Source organism: Chiloscyllium punctatum, chromosome 44 (assembly GCF_047496795.1).
Source record: "Chiloscyllium punctatum isolate Juve2018m chromosome 44, sChiPun1.3, whole genome shotgun sequence".
NCBI classification, from domain to species: Eukaryota; Metazoa; Chordata; class Chondrichthyes; order Orectolobiformes; family Hemiscylliidae; genus Chiloscyllium; species Chiloscyllium punctatum.
Window position 1 is genome coordinate 49,345,299 of NC_092782.1, and position 16,330 is coordinate 49,361,628.

A 16,330-nucleotide genomic window follows, 5' to 3' on the forward strand; every position below is an offset into this window, starting at 1 on the left:
CTTTATTAAACTGGCAACCTTGCTTTGTACAGACTATACTTCTAGTGATTCTTCTGACCGATCTCAAACCAAGAGGCCCCTTTGGAGGGGTCTAGATCTTCATTTGGTGCCGTGACTCTTGGTTCGGGCACGGACGTATCGTGGACAGTGGTGTAAGAGCCTTTAGTCCTTCACTATTAAGTGTTGAAGAATTCGGCCGGCCAGATATGAGTATTTTATAACCATTTGGTTTTCTTCTCATTCAAGTAGTGGCTGAACTAACCCCTCGCTGTCTATTGTCCTAGTCCAACCCGAAAAGGATCGGTCTTGGCAAGGGCTGGGGTGGAAAGACACAGAGAGAGAGAGAGAGAGAGAGAGATAAAAAAGGTACGGAGTTGAGAACACCACAAATAAGGAGAGAGATTTTATAGACAAAAAAGAGAGAGAGAGATTATATACACAAAAAAAAGGGGAGTAACATCTAAGGGCAATGCATAAAAGTCGATAAATCCCCAGGTCTTGATCAGGTGTACCCTAAAACGCTGTGGGAAGCTAGGGAACTGATTGCTGGGCCTCTTGCTGAGATATTTGTATCATCGACAGTCACTGGTGAGGTGCCGGAAGACTGTAGGTTTGCTAACGTGGCGCCACTGTTTATGAAGGGTAGTAAGGACAAGCCAGGGAACTATAGACCAGTGAGCCTGACGTTGGTGGTGTGCAAATTGTTGGAGGGAATCCTGAGGGATGATGTACATGTATTTGGAAAGGCAAAGACTAATTAGGGATAGTCAACATGGTTTTGTGCGTGGGAAATCATGTCTCACAAATTTGGTTGAGTTTTCTGAAGAAGTAACAAAGAGGATTGATGAGGGCAGAGTGGTAGATATGATCTATATGGACTTCAGTAAGGTGTTCGACAAGGTTCCCCATGGGAGACTGGTTAGCAAGGTTGGATCTCACGGAATACAGGGAGAATTAGCCATTTGGATATAGAATTGGCTCAAAGGTGGTGGTGGAGGCTTATTTTTCAGACTGGAGGCCTGTGACCAGTGGAGTGCCACAAGGATCAGTGCTGGGTCCTCTACTTTTTGACATTTATATGAATGATTTGGATATGAGCATAAGAGGTATAGTTAGTAAGTTTGCGGATGGCATCAAAATTGGAGGTGTAGTGGACAGCGAAGAAGGTTAACTCAGATCACAACAGGATCTTGATCAGACGGGCTAATGGACTGAGAAGTGGCAGAAGGAGTTTAATACATATAAATGCGAGGTGCTGTATTTTGGGAAAACAAATCTTAGCAGGATGTATACACTTAATGGTAAGGTCCTAGGGATTGTTGCTGAACAAAAAGACCTTGGAGCGCAGGTTCATAGCTCCTTGAAAGTGGAGTCGCAGGTAGATAGGATAGTGAAGGCGGCATTTGGTATGCTTTCCTTTACTGGTCAGAGTATTGAGTACAGGAGTTGGTTGCGTTTGTACAGGACGTTGGTTAGGCCACTGTTGGACTATTGCGTGAAATTCTGGTCTCCTTCCTATCGGAAAAATGTTGTGAAACTTGAAAGGGTTCAGAAAAGATTTACAAGGATGTTGCCAGGGTTGGAGGATTTGAGATATAGGGAGAGGCTGGACAGGCTGGGGCTGTTTTCCCTGGAGTGTTGGATGCTGAGGGATGACCTTACAGAGGTTTACAAAATTTTGAGGGCATGGAAAGAGTAAATAGACAAAGTCTTTTCCCTGGGGTGGGGAAGTCCAGAACTAGATGGCATAGGTTTAGGTTGAGAGGGGAAAGATATAAAAGAGACCTAAGGGGCAACCTTTTCACGCAGGTGGTACATGTATGGAATGAGCTGCCAGAGGAAGTGGTGGAGTCTAGTACAATTGCAACATTTAAAAGGCATTTTGATGGGTTTATGAATAGGAAGGGTTTGGAGGGATATGGGCCAGGTGCTAGATTGGGTTGGGATACTTGGTCGGCATTGGTGTGTTGGACCCTAGGGTCTGTTTCCATGCTTTACACCTCTATGACTCTACGAGAGACTTGAGAAACGGATCTGAGAACCAAGCCAGAGACAGTCTTGAACCTCTGAGCTAAGGAAGTTCAATTCGATTGGATTGGCATTGAAATTGCCACTTAAAATGTTCTGTGAGAAAAGTAAGTTTGTTCAAAGATGGGTAAATGAAGGTCCGTCTTCACTGTTAGTAAAAATATGTGAGAAGTTTCTGGAAAAATCCAAAGCCTTTCGAAAACTTTCTGCCACCCTAAATAAAGCATTGGGTGATGAGCAGTGGCCAATGGGTGGCCCTAGAAGTATTCAATTGATCAAATCAGCCCAGCAAATGATTTGGCAAAGGAACAAGAATTCCAAGACAAAGGAACTAATTAGACTGTGGAGACAATATTGTGATGAAACTCAAAGAATCAGTTTTGTGCTCACGGTAGGATAATGCCACTAAATTTGGAACTGAACTAACTGTCGATGGTGCCATGAAATATATTGTTGTCCTCAAAAATGAATGTGCTTGAGCAAAACGCCAACAAAAACAAATGGAGAAGTCACTAGATGGTGAGCAAACTCCTGTTCCCCCACCCCCTCCCCAGTTCATTGACCCTGTTGCTTTCAACACTCGGAATCAGCAAAAATTGAAACAGCACAGATCCTCACTAGTGATAGCACTGAGTCTGCGATAATGATTTCAAGGCCTACTTCAGGTCTTTAGCCAGGCTGACACTTTAATGTAGTGCTGAGGTACTACTTCATTATTAGACATGCTGTCTTTGAACTGTGACATCACACCTCAGCCAGCTCTGTTCTCTCAGATGTACAGTATTTGATGAGCATGGCTACTGTCTCAGTCTCCTGATCTATTTATTTTAAACAATCTGTTTAAACAAGTTATGACACTCCTCTGGGAAAGGTGGGGTTTGATCTTTGGCCCACAGATAGGGACACCACCACTATGTAACAAAAGCCAGACTTGTGACCTACAATTTATCCTAAAATCAACATCTTCAGAAACAAAGCAATTGGTCAGTTACCTCAATACAGTTTGCAAGGGCTTGTTATGTACAAACTGGCTGCCATGATTGCACATAAAATAGCTGGATCATGGCCAAGTGCCTTTCACAGTGGAATAATGTCCAGGGTTTTGCAGAAGCTTAAAGAAAAAACAGGTATTAAGCCAAAGAAAGCAATTTAGTGAGAATGTCAGAGGTCAATTTAAAGGAGGGTGTTAAAGGAGGAAACAGAGTTTGAGTCGTGGAGGTGGTGGGCTTATCAAGGAATCCAAATCTTAAGTTTGAGATGGCTGAAAGTAATACCAAAGAAGGAGGAGCGTGGGGAAGTAACAATTGAACAAGAGGAGACAGTCTGACAAACAAACCTTGGTAGTGGTAGGAGATTGTAAAGTTGCAGTAAATTATTAGGGAAGGGCAGGGTGAAGCCATGACAGAATTTAATTGCATGGATGAGAAATTTAAATGGAGGCTTGAGATAACAAGTAGTCAATTGCTAGTGAGAACAAAGCGATGGATGAGTGTAAAATGATTGCACAGCTTTGGATGAATTTAAGTTTATGGAGGATGGAAGAATGATTAGCATAGGAATAGCCAAGTCTGAGGGTATAAAAACACAGTTGAGAGTTTTTTGCAGTAATTGGGTTAGGGTAGGAGAGGAACTTGGAGGTTGTTGTGATAGAAAGGATATGAGGTCAGGTCAGAAGATCAGCTCAAAGTTGAAAGGAAATCCAAGGTTACAGTCTGGTTCAATATTGGGAAGGATGATGGAATCATTTTAAAAAGTGACAAGTAGCTGAAGACAATTACTTTACAGCCCTAGTGTTAAGACGGAGGAAACTGGACATCATTTATAAACTTTTGGGCATCTAAAATTGCTTATTACTTATACCAAATCTGAATCATTGATTGCCGACCTACAGTCCTCCCAGTTAAAAATAAGTCTACATTTTGAAGGTCACATCTTGGTTTTCAACCCTCTTTGTGGTTTACCACTCCCTATCTCTGCCACCTCCTCACCATTCAACTGGGATATGCATGCACCTCCAATTCTGGCCTCTGATTACTTCATTTGCAGAGGCCATAAATTCTGGGATTCCCTCCTTCAATTTCACTGGTGTCTTTCTCTCTCACCTTCTTTAAAAGGTTCCTGGAAAAGATAGATCCTTGGGGAGCTGTTATGATAATGGGACAGGAATGGAAGAGAAGAAATTAATGGCAGTACACTGGCCAAAATCGGTTAGGTAAGGGTGGAACAAAATGAGGGTAGCCCCATTAAGTTGGACAACAAAAGGGAGAAATTACAGGAAGGTGGGGTAATCGATTGTGTTAAAGGCTGCAAAGACACTGAGGGGACACTTGAGACATAAGGCATCACAGTTACAGGCACAATGGATGTCATTTTCAATTTTGTTTAGCACTACATCAGTTTGACAGCAGGCAGTGGGATGGAATGAGTGTGCAAGGGACACACGGAACAAGGCAGAGAAAGAGAATATGAACTGCCTTTTGCAATTAAAGCAAATTTGGAGCATGTTTAATGGATAGTGGTTTATCTGTTCCATAATTAATTCAGTGTATCAAGCAAAATCAAGGTCAACAAAATCTTTATCAACGGAGCTAGATACTTACACTGAGCTGTAGGCAGACTAGAAAAAAATCCCTTCAGCCGAGCTGATAACCATTCCAGACTCTCGTGTAGATTTGCCAAGGCCTTTAGATCACTGACATCTCTTAGGATTTCATTCTGTGGGATAAGCTTGTCTCCCAAGTTGCCAGTCAACACTTCAGATTCTTTTGCATTGGCAGCTCTGTATTAGAGTAAAAATAATAATGCACTTAAACACAGCTCCAGAGGGAAATCAAGGATTCATGAATAATAAACCTAATGTGACCAGCATGACTACAATTTTTTTAAAAGATATTGTCAGTGCTGTTACCATTGGTTTATAATGTAGTACACATCTAATATTCACTTTTGGTTACAAAGTAATTAAATCTATAATCATACATTCAGATTTTACTTTATCATTATAATGTGTTTTTAAAAATCTTGAAAAGATTGTTCACTTTTACCGTTCAGTCACAGTGAAGGTGGTAAGCGATTTATTTACAAGACTCCACGGGAGAAAAACATCACTGCACAGTACTGAAGGTTACAGCAGATTTAATAGGTGTTTAAAATTATGAAAGCTCCTGACAGAGTAAAAAAGGACAATCTGTTTCCACAGGCAGGAGATTCAGCAATAGAGGGCAGATTTAAGATAATTGGTAAAAGAACAAGAGAGGAAATGAAGAAGTATATTCTTAAGCAAAGCAAATGGTCTAGGATGCAATGTCAGAAAATAATAAGAGAGGCAGATTCAATAGTAACTTTTACAAGTGAATTGGAACATATTGTCGAAAAGAAGAAATGTAGTTGGACTATGGGGAAGTAGGACTAATGGATAACACTTTCATACATCCAGCAGAGGTAAGATGGCCAAATATTCTTTTAGAATGCTGAAAAGCCTAAAAATGAAAAAGAATTGTGAATGCTATAGAATCACAGAATGGCTACATCGTATAGATGGACACCATTTATGTCTCTGAAAGAGCAACTAACCAAGCCTTCCAGCCCTTTTCCCAGCTCTGGAAATATTTTTGCTTTAGAAAATTTTCTTTAGAAGACTTTGACTGAAGTGCCTTCAGCATACTCCCAAGCAATACATTCCAGATCATTGGCACCCACTGCACAAAATGCTTTTCCTGGTGTTGCTGGTGCTACTTTTGCCAATCACTTTAAATTAGTGACTTTTAGTTCTTGATCCTTTTGTTTATGCAGTCAACTATGGTTTTGAACATCACTATCTTCTTAATGTTATCTTTTCCAACCTTTCCACATCACCGATGTCCCTCATCCCTGAGAGCATTCTCATCAATCTTTTCTGCATCCTCTGAGATCTTCTAATTCTTTACAGTGTGTGGAACCCAGAATTGGACACCATCCAGGATCCTGTATCCTTTCTTGATTAGTTTCTCAACCTTTCCTTCACTGATATATGTAGGTATAGCCCAAGTCCCTCTCTCTTGCACTCCTGTGAGAAAAGAACCCTTTATTTCATTGCTTCTCCTCATTCTTCCTCCCAAAGTAATTGTTTTCAAACATCTCTACCACCTATCCCCCACCTTGCTCCACCCTCTTAATCAGGAGTCTCCTCATAATTTACAATACTTCTAAACGTATAGTTGGGAATACACATCTACATTAAAGGACCATGTAAAGGGTGCTGGAAGAGATGGAATTATTTGGATATTTTCTGGACTGAAAAAGATCATGTGATTTCTTGGAATCGTGTTCAGCAATATGTGGGCAATTTTCTGTAAATTATTCAAGTCATAAATTTGGAGAAGCAGCTATGTAAAGCAAGGAGATAAGAAATGTTTATCTCTTCAATTACTAAAGAAAACATGGCTTTGAAAGGACAGTGCCTATGTTAATGATCACCTAACAACACCCGCTGGTCTTAGAACTCTGGTGTTGCACACCCAGATGTCAGTGAATAAAAAATACACCACAGAACCTGAAATTTTGCTTCTTATAAGATGCTCCTCTGATAGAATTGCCAAAATACAAATATTTCTGTCAAACTGGTAAAACCTGAAGGAGTGGACTGCAACCAATGTAACAACTTGAATAGTTCTCAGCCATTCTCTTGTTTGCTAAAGTCACACAGTCATTGCTCTAAGTTTATTTCCCTCAAGTTCTTTTTATTGTTGATAATCTTCACTTCCACCATTCTCACAGGTGAGTTCAAATTCATTACTACTCGTTACATAAAAATATCTTTCTCACACCGCCCACCTCACATCTCTTTACAAAATCTTGAATCTGGCCTCCTCGACATTGTACATCAGCTGATGGAGAGTACTTTTCTCTGTCTAATTTGCACAAAGCTACAAGAATCTTGCACACCTTTGACAAATCTTTCCAGGGAGCACAATTCTAGCTTCTCCAACTTAAACTTGATGCAAAAATTCTTCAAGCTTTGGAATGATTTGGTAAATATTGTCTGCGATCTCTTAATTTACTCAGACCCTTCCTGTTGAGAAGCAGAACTAAATTAAATGCAACATTTTGGTTGTATTCTAATCAGAGCTTCATAAAAGTTCAGCATAATTTCCCTGATATTTTAAAAAATTCAATATCTCTATATTTAAAGTCCAAAAACTCACATTTTCACTCAATATGCCCTGCCACATGAACCTAACATTCTTCTGTCCCTGTGCACTTTTTAGAACAGTTCAATTTACTTACTATTGCCTCTCCCTATTCTGACAAAATATGTCAGCTTACACTTCATGTCAGTTCCATACGCCACTGGGGCTACCCAATTTGAGATGGTATCATCATCATTATCTCCAAGTTCAGTATAATTTACAAATTTTGACCTTTTATTCTATTTTCTAATATGCATAAATAACTTGGATATTATGAAAATGTTTTTCTAGCACTGATGTGATGATGCTTTCACTTTAAAAAGGTTATGTAGTCCTTTCAGCCTTAGCCTCCGATGCTCCAGGGAAAACAGCGGCAACCTATTCAGCCTCTCCCTTTAGCTCAAATCCTCCAACCCAGGCAACATTCTTGTAAATCTTCTCTGAATCCTTTCACGTTTCACAACAGGAAGAAGACCAGAATTGCACGAAATATTCCAAAAGTGGCCGAATCAATGTCCTTTACAGCCACAACATGACCTCTCGCTCCAATACCCAATACTTTGACCAATAAAGGAAAGCATAACAAATGGGGTTCGGTGAAATAGGCTAGGAGAAAAATAATGTGAAGCATGAATATCAACTCAGATCAGCAGGGCTGGATTGAATGTTTCTGTGATGCACATTCAATGTACTATCTTTTACACTAAATGGGATTTTGATATTCAGGCAGAAAAATAGTTTTGATATATGGTAGGCCACTCTGGGTTCATAAATGATGCATCATATAGTTAGAGTGTGTTACAATGAATTTCATTTTTTAAGTACTTGGAAAATTTGGTCAGTTTTTCAGCAGTAAGTTGCAGCTTGATTATATGTCCTGCGGAGGACAATACATTTAAAGAGCTGTAAAGATGAGTGAAGAACTACTGTTGAGCGATAAATGTGCAACTGGGTGGCAGGCAACATTTTGAGCATGCAGTCAGAGGCTAGCTGTTTGATGTGGAGCACTAGTGGGCAATCCTTCATTGCTAACTTCCTTAAGTGTGTTGTATATTCCTGCATATGCTGCTGTCAGGTAGTGCTTGTAGTAATGGTGCAGGTTATACCACCTGCCACCAACCATGGCTCCTTTCTGTACTCTCCAAGACCACCAAACAAAGCAACTGACACACACCCAGCTGACAGGGCGACAGCACACTCATCCATCAAATGGAGTCAGGTGCTGTGTCTTGATCATTTATCACAATACGTTACTTCCAACAGTAGTGCCAAGCAGTCTTAACAAACTGTCTCAAGCCCATTTTAAACCTTTCTAAAGGCTGTCATAGAATTCATGTGGTCATTTACCACTAATTGTTTTTCCTGAGCTGCTATGCACAGGGAGCATTAAGAATTCATTCTCATAAACCGTCCTTAAGATTATTGGTGAGACCAATCTTTCTGTGAACAGATGCAGATGCATTTTATGCACACTCCTCACCAGCTTCCCGATACTGTGCCAGGACATGATTTCCTATTCTAATAAACCAGTTCATACAAAATGTTTTCCAATCATTTGTACATGCAAACCAACGGCCCACACAATCAACTTTGTGGTGGACAAATTCTTCCATTGTAGAAACAACACAAAAGCTATGATTTATTTTCCCCAATGCTAGAAGGGAATCAGATGACAAATGAATTTGTTGACAGGTACAATGGTTGACCTCTTTTTCTGGCAAAAGCTTAAATTTTGATGAAGCTGAAACACAATCAAGCACCCACTTCAATGCACACATCATTCAAATAGGCAATGTCTAAACCCTTTACAGAGGGGGCAGTTACACAGAAACAAGCCTATCGGCACAACTAGTGTCAATGTTGCACATAGTCCTTCTACCACTTGACTTCAATTTACCCAATCTACATAACTGTTTATTCCATTCTTCATCATATTTTCATCTATGATTAGATTTAAATGCATTTATAACCTGGAATTCACTGCTTGAAGTTGATGGAAGCAAAGATGATCAATAATTTCAAAAGAAAATTGATTGGTAATTGGGGATAAGGGTGAGGGAGCGGTACTGACTGTGTTGCTCTTCAGAGGACACATGAACATGATGGCCTAAATGAGGTTCTTCCCTGCTGTAATAACTCAATTCTATTCATCTCACGATAATGAGTTTCACATTATTGTCATTCTGAGTATAGAGATGTTCAGATTAATTCATTGCCTCGTACACTGTACCACTGAAAACATTAGCTTCAGTCAGTTGCGAGAATCTCATGAATATGAATCCGTGTCAGTGTCACTGAGATCATCTAAGCAGGGAAAGACCTATATCTTTTTCTTAAGGGTAGTGATCAAGTAGGGTGAAAATATTAATGTTCAAAGGGTTAAAAATAAAGAATACCTGTATACTTTAGGGGATGCTCTGTCAGAAGCAATGTAATAGCAAACCTTTTGAAGACTGCACAGCACTTTTGTACAATATAATGAATTGCAGACTAATTCTATATTTCGTCTTTGCATAATGTCATCTCCTTTCTCTGGATTGCTTTAGATCAATTTACCTAGGACTAATATTTCCTGATCCTATTCTGCTGTTTTGTGATTTTGATTCACATCACAATCACAATTGTCTACTATGACTTCAGCCAGACAGTCTCAAAACTCATGCGGTTGGAAGCTGGATTGGAGGATTTTAAACAAAGAATTTCAAGAGAGATGAGTATGAAGCTGGGTAATAATTATGAGTTGGAGGCTGCAACTGAGAAAAGGGATATTAGGAATGTCAATTAAAAAAAAACCAGATTGGTTGAATGTGCCTGTTTTAGTAGGGGCGTTTAGCTTAGGTTTTGAAAGGGACAGGAATGGTGTTTGTGTTGAGGTGGGTGAGCTGGAGTGCTCTGGGGAATGGGTGGTGCTGAAAATGAGCAGTGACAACTATTTGAGGGGTTAGTAATGGTGAAGGAATGATCAAAGATTGGGTGAGGTTGGGGCTCAAGGGAGAAGGTAGTTTAATCGGGAATAAAAAAGGGTTTCGTGAGGGCCAGAGAAAGAGAATCGGAAGAAGCTGCAGATCAGTTCTGGTGCTGACATTAAGGGGAGACCATTTCTTTTTGAACTAAGTATCTGTCCCATTCAGTTCCAAATCACACTGCAAGGAAAGCTCTGATGATATATCCAAATTGGAACGTTAATTTGTGCCCTTTTAGGTGTTCATCAAAGCATTATACATGACTAACATTTGTTGATTTGGTTCAGATTTCCATCAGCAGTTTTTTCTTTTTAGCTGTCATTGAGGACCATTCATTTTGCACAGCTTTTGGAATAAGCAAATGTGCAAAAGTAACCTTGGTGCCATATCCATTCCCCCAAAGCAGTCAGTTTAGGATCTTAGAGTGGAATTTCCAAATCGTTTGTTGGTTGCTTCCACCAGGCTGTCATCCTCTTTCACCCCTCACAAAAAAAAATTGATCGAAGTAAAAATTTCAAATTACAGTGCCAATGACTGAGAGACCAAATTATTGGCAACATATAATGGCACCTTAAAACAATTAATAGTGTAAATTTATGGAATAAATTAACGAATAGAAGGATTAGAGGGGTATGTGTGGGTACTTATTTCACCCAGAGGATGGTGGGATGTGGAACTCACTGCCTGAAAGGATGGTAGAGACAAAAACCTCCACTGATGCTATAATTTATAGCCATGAGTCACAGCTGGAAAGTGGGATTAGACTGGATAGCTTGTTTGTTGGTCCAATCGTTTCTTGGCCTTTTGGCTAATACCAAGTAGAAGGTCTGAGTTGCCCATCATGACAGGATTTCAAGATCATCGCTGGATTATGAGTGGATGCCAGAGGATTTTCAGTTGAGCTGAGCTGTTATTGGTGGATCTTTATGCAGGCTTTGGCCTAACACCAATTCAGTGTACAGACAACCAGAATATGACATTGGAAGTGCCCAAACCTTAGGGCAGGATGTCTGGAACGCAGTCAGACTGTGGAGAAGGTGAAGGAAGATACACTGGCCAATCAGGCATTCTTCATGAGGAGTATTCTCCTGGGTTGCTGCAGGTTCCAAGCAGCTCCATAACATTGGGCTTGACAGTATGCTTCTGGTAGGTAGCATGTGCGAGTCCAAGAGGAAAGGTATCATCACTCACATCCACAAGCGGAAGGGGGAAGAGGGAGGACACTAGAAATTGGTGACCAATTTCACTTCTGAATGCAGATTGCAAAATCCTGTCAAGGTCATCACCAACCAGGTCAGGTCTGTTCTGGGATCAGGTGATTCACACTGATCAAACATGTCAGTACCGTGCAGGAGGATCTCTGACAACCTCATGTTCTTGAGGGATACAATTGCCTACGTGCAGGACAGGGAGGTGGATGCCTGCCTCATCAGCATGGACCAGTAGAAAGCCTTTGAAAGAATATTGCACACCTGGGCTTTGGGAAGGGAATCAAAAAGCTTCCCAATTAGATCCGGAGTCAGGCAGGGCTGCTCACTCTCTCCTCCTGCCTTGTGCATTTGTATAAGAGCATTTTGCCGGGTCCATCAGGAAGAGGTGGTGCCTGAGAGGGGTGACTGTTCCAGGCAGCAGAGGCATGAATGTCAAAGCCTTCTTATATATGGATAACATCGCCGTTTTCTGCATGGATCTGGTTTGTCAGACTGCAGAATCCGTGAGCACTTTGAACAGGCCTTGGGAGTCAAGGTAAATCAAGGCAACGATCTTTGGGAGACCATGTTATTTGGGAACTAATCCTTTTATCCCCTCCACTGTTAGGTTGGATTAGCTGAAGGAGCTGGAATATGGTTTGGTGGGGGGCTGGGGTGTGTGCAAAAACTTAGGAGGAGTGTATCGCTAAGGTGAGGCAGAAACTGGGAAGGTCGGAACATTGCTCTGTCTTCATTGTGGATTAAAACTTACTTATAAATGTGAGGCACTCTCTCTGTTGCTGTACGTGGCACAGGTCTGGCCCCTTCCCAGAACCTGCACCACTGCAATCACCTGAGCCATCTTGCACTTTATCTGGAGATCTAAGATGGACTGTGTCCACAGGGACACCATGTACAAAGCTCTAGATAAGGGGTGGGAAGGACATATCCAATGCTCCCTCATCCTGATGGCCACCTTTATGTGTGGCAGCACAAGTTGTGCACAGACCCTTGTCAATATTGAGGTACTGAGGTTCTACCTATACCTGGTGTTGCGAAGGATGGCACTGGCCTCGGCTATGTAATAGTCCAAGTAGTTGGATTATTCCATAAAACCTGTCCTTCATGAAGAAATATGCAAATAAAAACACCTTTGATGGTTAGGAAGTGCTCAGCATGTACCATCAAGACCTGGTGGGAAAAAAAGAGAGGGTGGATCCTATCAGGTTGGACCCTGAGCAGACTGTCAAAATCATTTGGCAGAATGACTCATCACTGGAATTTTTTTTAACAAGTGCCAAGGCATGTCTTGGCACTTCTTAAAAAATTCCAGTGATGAGTCATTCTGCCAAATGATTTTGACATGCCTTGGCACATTGTCCTCAAAGCACTACTAGGGATAGACCCTGCAACACATCTCCTTCTGGAATGTGCCTTTGCAAAGGATGTCTACACAGACATGCAGTGTTTCTGGCTGAGGTTCATTTCCAATAGCTTTGTGACGTAGGACTCTGCTCACTAGTCTGTTCCTGGGACTTACACCATTACAAACATCAACTGTGCCTGGAGGACCATCAACTTGATGAAAGACCCTGTCTGATCTGCCCAAAACGTGTTCGTTTGCCACAGCAAGGCATTGACTTAACGGAGTGTTGCAAACTTGCACATTCCAAGATCCAGCACTACATGCGGAGGGTCACACAACAGCTTAGGGCAGCTGCCACCAAGGCACAGTGGGGAAAGACTATTGTCTAAAGTCATTATGCCAAAGAACAATGGGAGTCCGTTCAGTTATCGGACCCTCTTGGCGCCTCACATGTATGTAAATAATGCTCTGCATAAGAAAGAAATACCTTTTGCCTTCGCATTGCAGGGATGGTTAAATCCAATTATGTTTTCTTGGTAGTCAATAAAAAGATTAACAGAACTCTTTTTATCCAGAATGTAGACTTTAGGCCGAATGGCCTCCTTCAGCACCATATATCTTTTATGTTTTCTTTTTGACAAGGTCATTGGTTTGAAAAATTGCCACTGTGCTCCTCCTTCATATATTGCAGCTTTAAAGATTTGTTGAGACATATTTACAGGGTCTTGAGTCTCAAACTAATGAATTCTGTTCAGTTGTTGTTCGACTGCAAGATGCTTATCATTATGAAGAGTAACCTTTTTGAAATGGTGAACATATCAGTTGCTTAGAGACCTAAAAGCCAAGATAAATAACTGATGAGGACAGCAAACAGAACGCTGCTCATCAATTAGCACATTCCTGGCTATCTGCAGCTTTCAATCATATTAGAGAAAAAATGCTTACAAATTTATAACAATGGGGAGTTGATATACAGCAACACTTGACCAGAGCCACTTTAAGCATTTAACCTTTACTTTCCCACCGCCTTGCCAATTGTCCCATCCCCTCAGTAAGATAGAAATTGCAACATGTCAGCAAGTACAATTAATCACTTCTACCCTGCATCTTTCCAGACACACAAAAGATATTTCCATTCCAGGATTCTGACAGATTGATAAATGGAAAGATGGACCAAACCAGGGAAGGAGAAATGGAAGTCACCGATGTCAGTTGTTTAAGTGCTATGTGACCAAAACTCATCCCACGCATTTAACCTTGTAAAATACAACATGATTAAGAACCATCTGTAATTGTCATCACCTTCTCAAGGTTTGCAATAAGGATGATGCGAGACATGTTAATCCTTCATGCTTATTTTGATGACACAGATAGATGTAGCTCTTTTAGCCGTGATACTCTTGTTAAAAGATCATTAATGAATTGTTCCTTAATTCCTGCTGGTGTGATTAAACTAAGCTGAATGATATCACTTGGGATATCAGTCTTCAAATAGGCAATGTGATACACGATTTGTGGATATCTACAATATGCATATATTAATGACAAGGTTGACAATATGCAGTCAAAAAGAAAAATATATAGGAACTATTACTGAAATTGGTGTAAAGCATCTCCTAGGACTGCACCAAGGGAGGATTGCATATTCTTTTGCAATTTTAGCTGATTATCTATTCCAATCATTTCAGTGGATTTAAAATCAGGACTGTAAGGGCATGCAGTTTTTCCTGCCCAAGCAATTCTTTGTACCTAGCTTGCCCAATATATGGCCTGTGGGTCAGAATCCAGTCCATCTTATCTTCCACCAGCCCCTAGTCTTGCTCATAATACTTGAAATGAAAGTGACAGATCTGCAAGGAGCTGCTTCTCCAATCATAAGCTCATTCTCTCCACTGTTTGCTGCTAATATTTCACTCGTGAGCCTCTCAGTGGCAAATACAGGAGAGAAACATTGTGATTGGAGGAGCTGTGTAAAGGTGAGTGGCTTCATTTAGCCCAAGGCCAGGAAACTGGAGTATTGGCAGCGAGAAGTGGGAGTTGGGCAGAGAATTCAAGTGAGAGGCTACGTTGCTGGGTGAGAGAGAAAGACTCCGTGTTCTCAGGTATGCAAACAAAGACTCTACTTTCCTAGGTAGCTATTAAGGAAAAGACTCTGTTCATGGTAGTGTTGGTTCTGGAGAAGAAGCTTTAAAAGGATGGAGATGGATAAGGGACTTGCCTGTGAGGAAGAGTATGTGAGAGGGAGTAAGAGAAATGACGTGCATGTGTAAGGGAGTGAAAGCAAGGGAGACAATGTGTGAGGTAGTGAGAGACATGAAGAGTCTGAGGAAGTACGACAGAGGGAGAGTGGGCATGACGAAATGAGAGAGACAGAAGACAGGGATAATGGACGTGAAGAGGTAAGATGGAGGGAAAGCATTGGATTTTTGATTTGAATTTATTGTCACGTGAAACCTGTACAAAAGTACAGGGGCATAGTGAAAAGTGTATAACGTTGCCACACACTAGGTGCCATCTTCGATACAAGTACTAAGATATAGAACCTTATGATGTGTGCCAGAATGACAGAGAGGGCAAGTGTGTGAGACACTGAGAGAAAAGGAAACTGTCAGGGAGTGAGAACAGACAGCATTTGTGATGGAGTTAGAGAGAGGGAGAATGTTTGAGAGAGAGGGAGAGAGGAAGTACGATTGAGGGAGAGTGAGATATGGGGTGGGGGGATAGAATGTCATACGTCAGGAAGTATTATATGCATGTGTGGGGAAGTGATAGTGAGATTCCCAATCTATTAGTGAAGCACATACTGAAACCAAAAATCTTTGGTAGAACTTCTATTTTCTTCACATACTTTGCTTCTCTATTCAAATACATGCTCGCCTCCTTCTGGCTGGCTCCTCTTTATATATGCTTTAATATAATTTCTAATCAATCTGATTGGTCATGGTGTTATGTCACACCAACACAGCAGGTGGGACTTAGACCCAAACCTGCTGAACCAGAGTTTGGGATCTTATCACTGTGCCACAGAACCCACTTAGATTTTATGATTCTTTTGTCAAAACGTTAACAAATGGAAAACAAACAACACTTTAGGACACTGTAAATAAAGAAAAAGTCTATATGATCAAATTGAAGCATCATTAGTGTAGAATGTCATGCACAAGCACCCCTTCTTGCAGGAGCCTCTAAACGTTTTGTGTGTGTTGTTGGACAGTCTCCATCTCCAAGGACAACTTGCATATATTTTAACACAATTGCCTAATTAATGAAATTTCAACACCTTTTTGTCGTATTCCAAGATATTTAGAACTTTAGTAACAGAGTTGAAAACTATCTCAATCCAGATCAGTGTGAGGTGATACACTTGTGCAGAACAAGCAACAAAATATAATAAATGATAGGACCCTGGAAAGCATCGAGGATCAGAGGGACCTTGGTGTGCACATTCATTAGTTCATTAAGGTAGTAGGACAGGTAGATAAAGTGGTTAAATCTGCATATGGGATAGTTGCCTCTATTAACCGAAGCATTATGTTTAAAAGCAGGGAGGTTATGCTGGAACGGAGTAAAAATTGGTTCAAGAAAGAATGTGGGTGTAAAAGAGAATGAGTGAGT

At 40.8% G+C, this 16,330-nt stretch overlaps 1 protein-coding gene across 1 annotated transcript in view; it reads right to left on the bottom strand.

The window, feature by feature from the left end:
* The window catches only part of exoc4 (exocyst complex component 4), a 567,281-nt gene that overhangs the window by 62,016 nt on the left and 488,935 nt on the right, over window positions 1-16,330 (bottom strand). Inside the window, exon 13 of the mRNA XM_072562911.1 lies at window positions 4,629-4,807. Coding sequence (XP_072419012.1) covers window positions 4,629-4,807 — 179 coding nt within the window. The remainder of the gene's footprint in view (window positions 1-4,628; window positions 4,808-16,330) is intronic.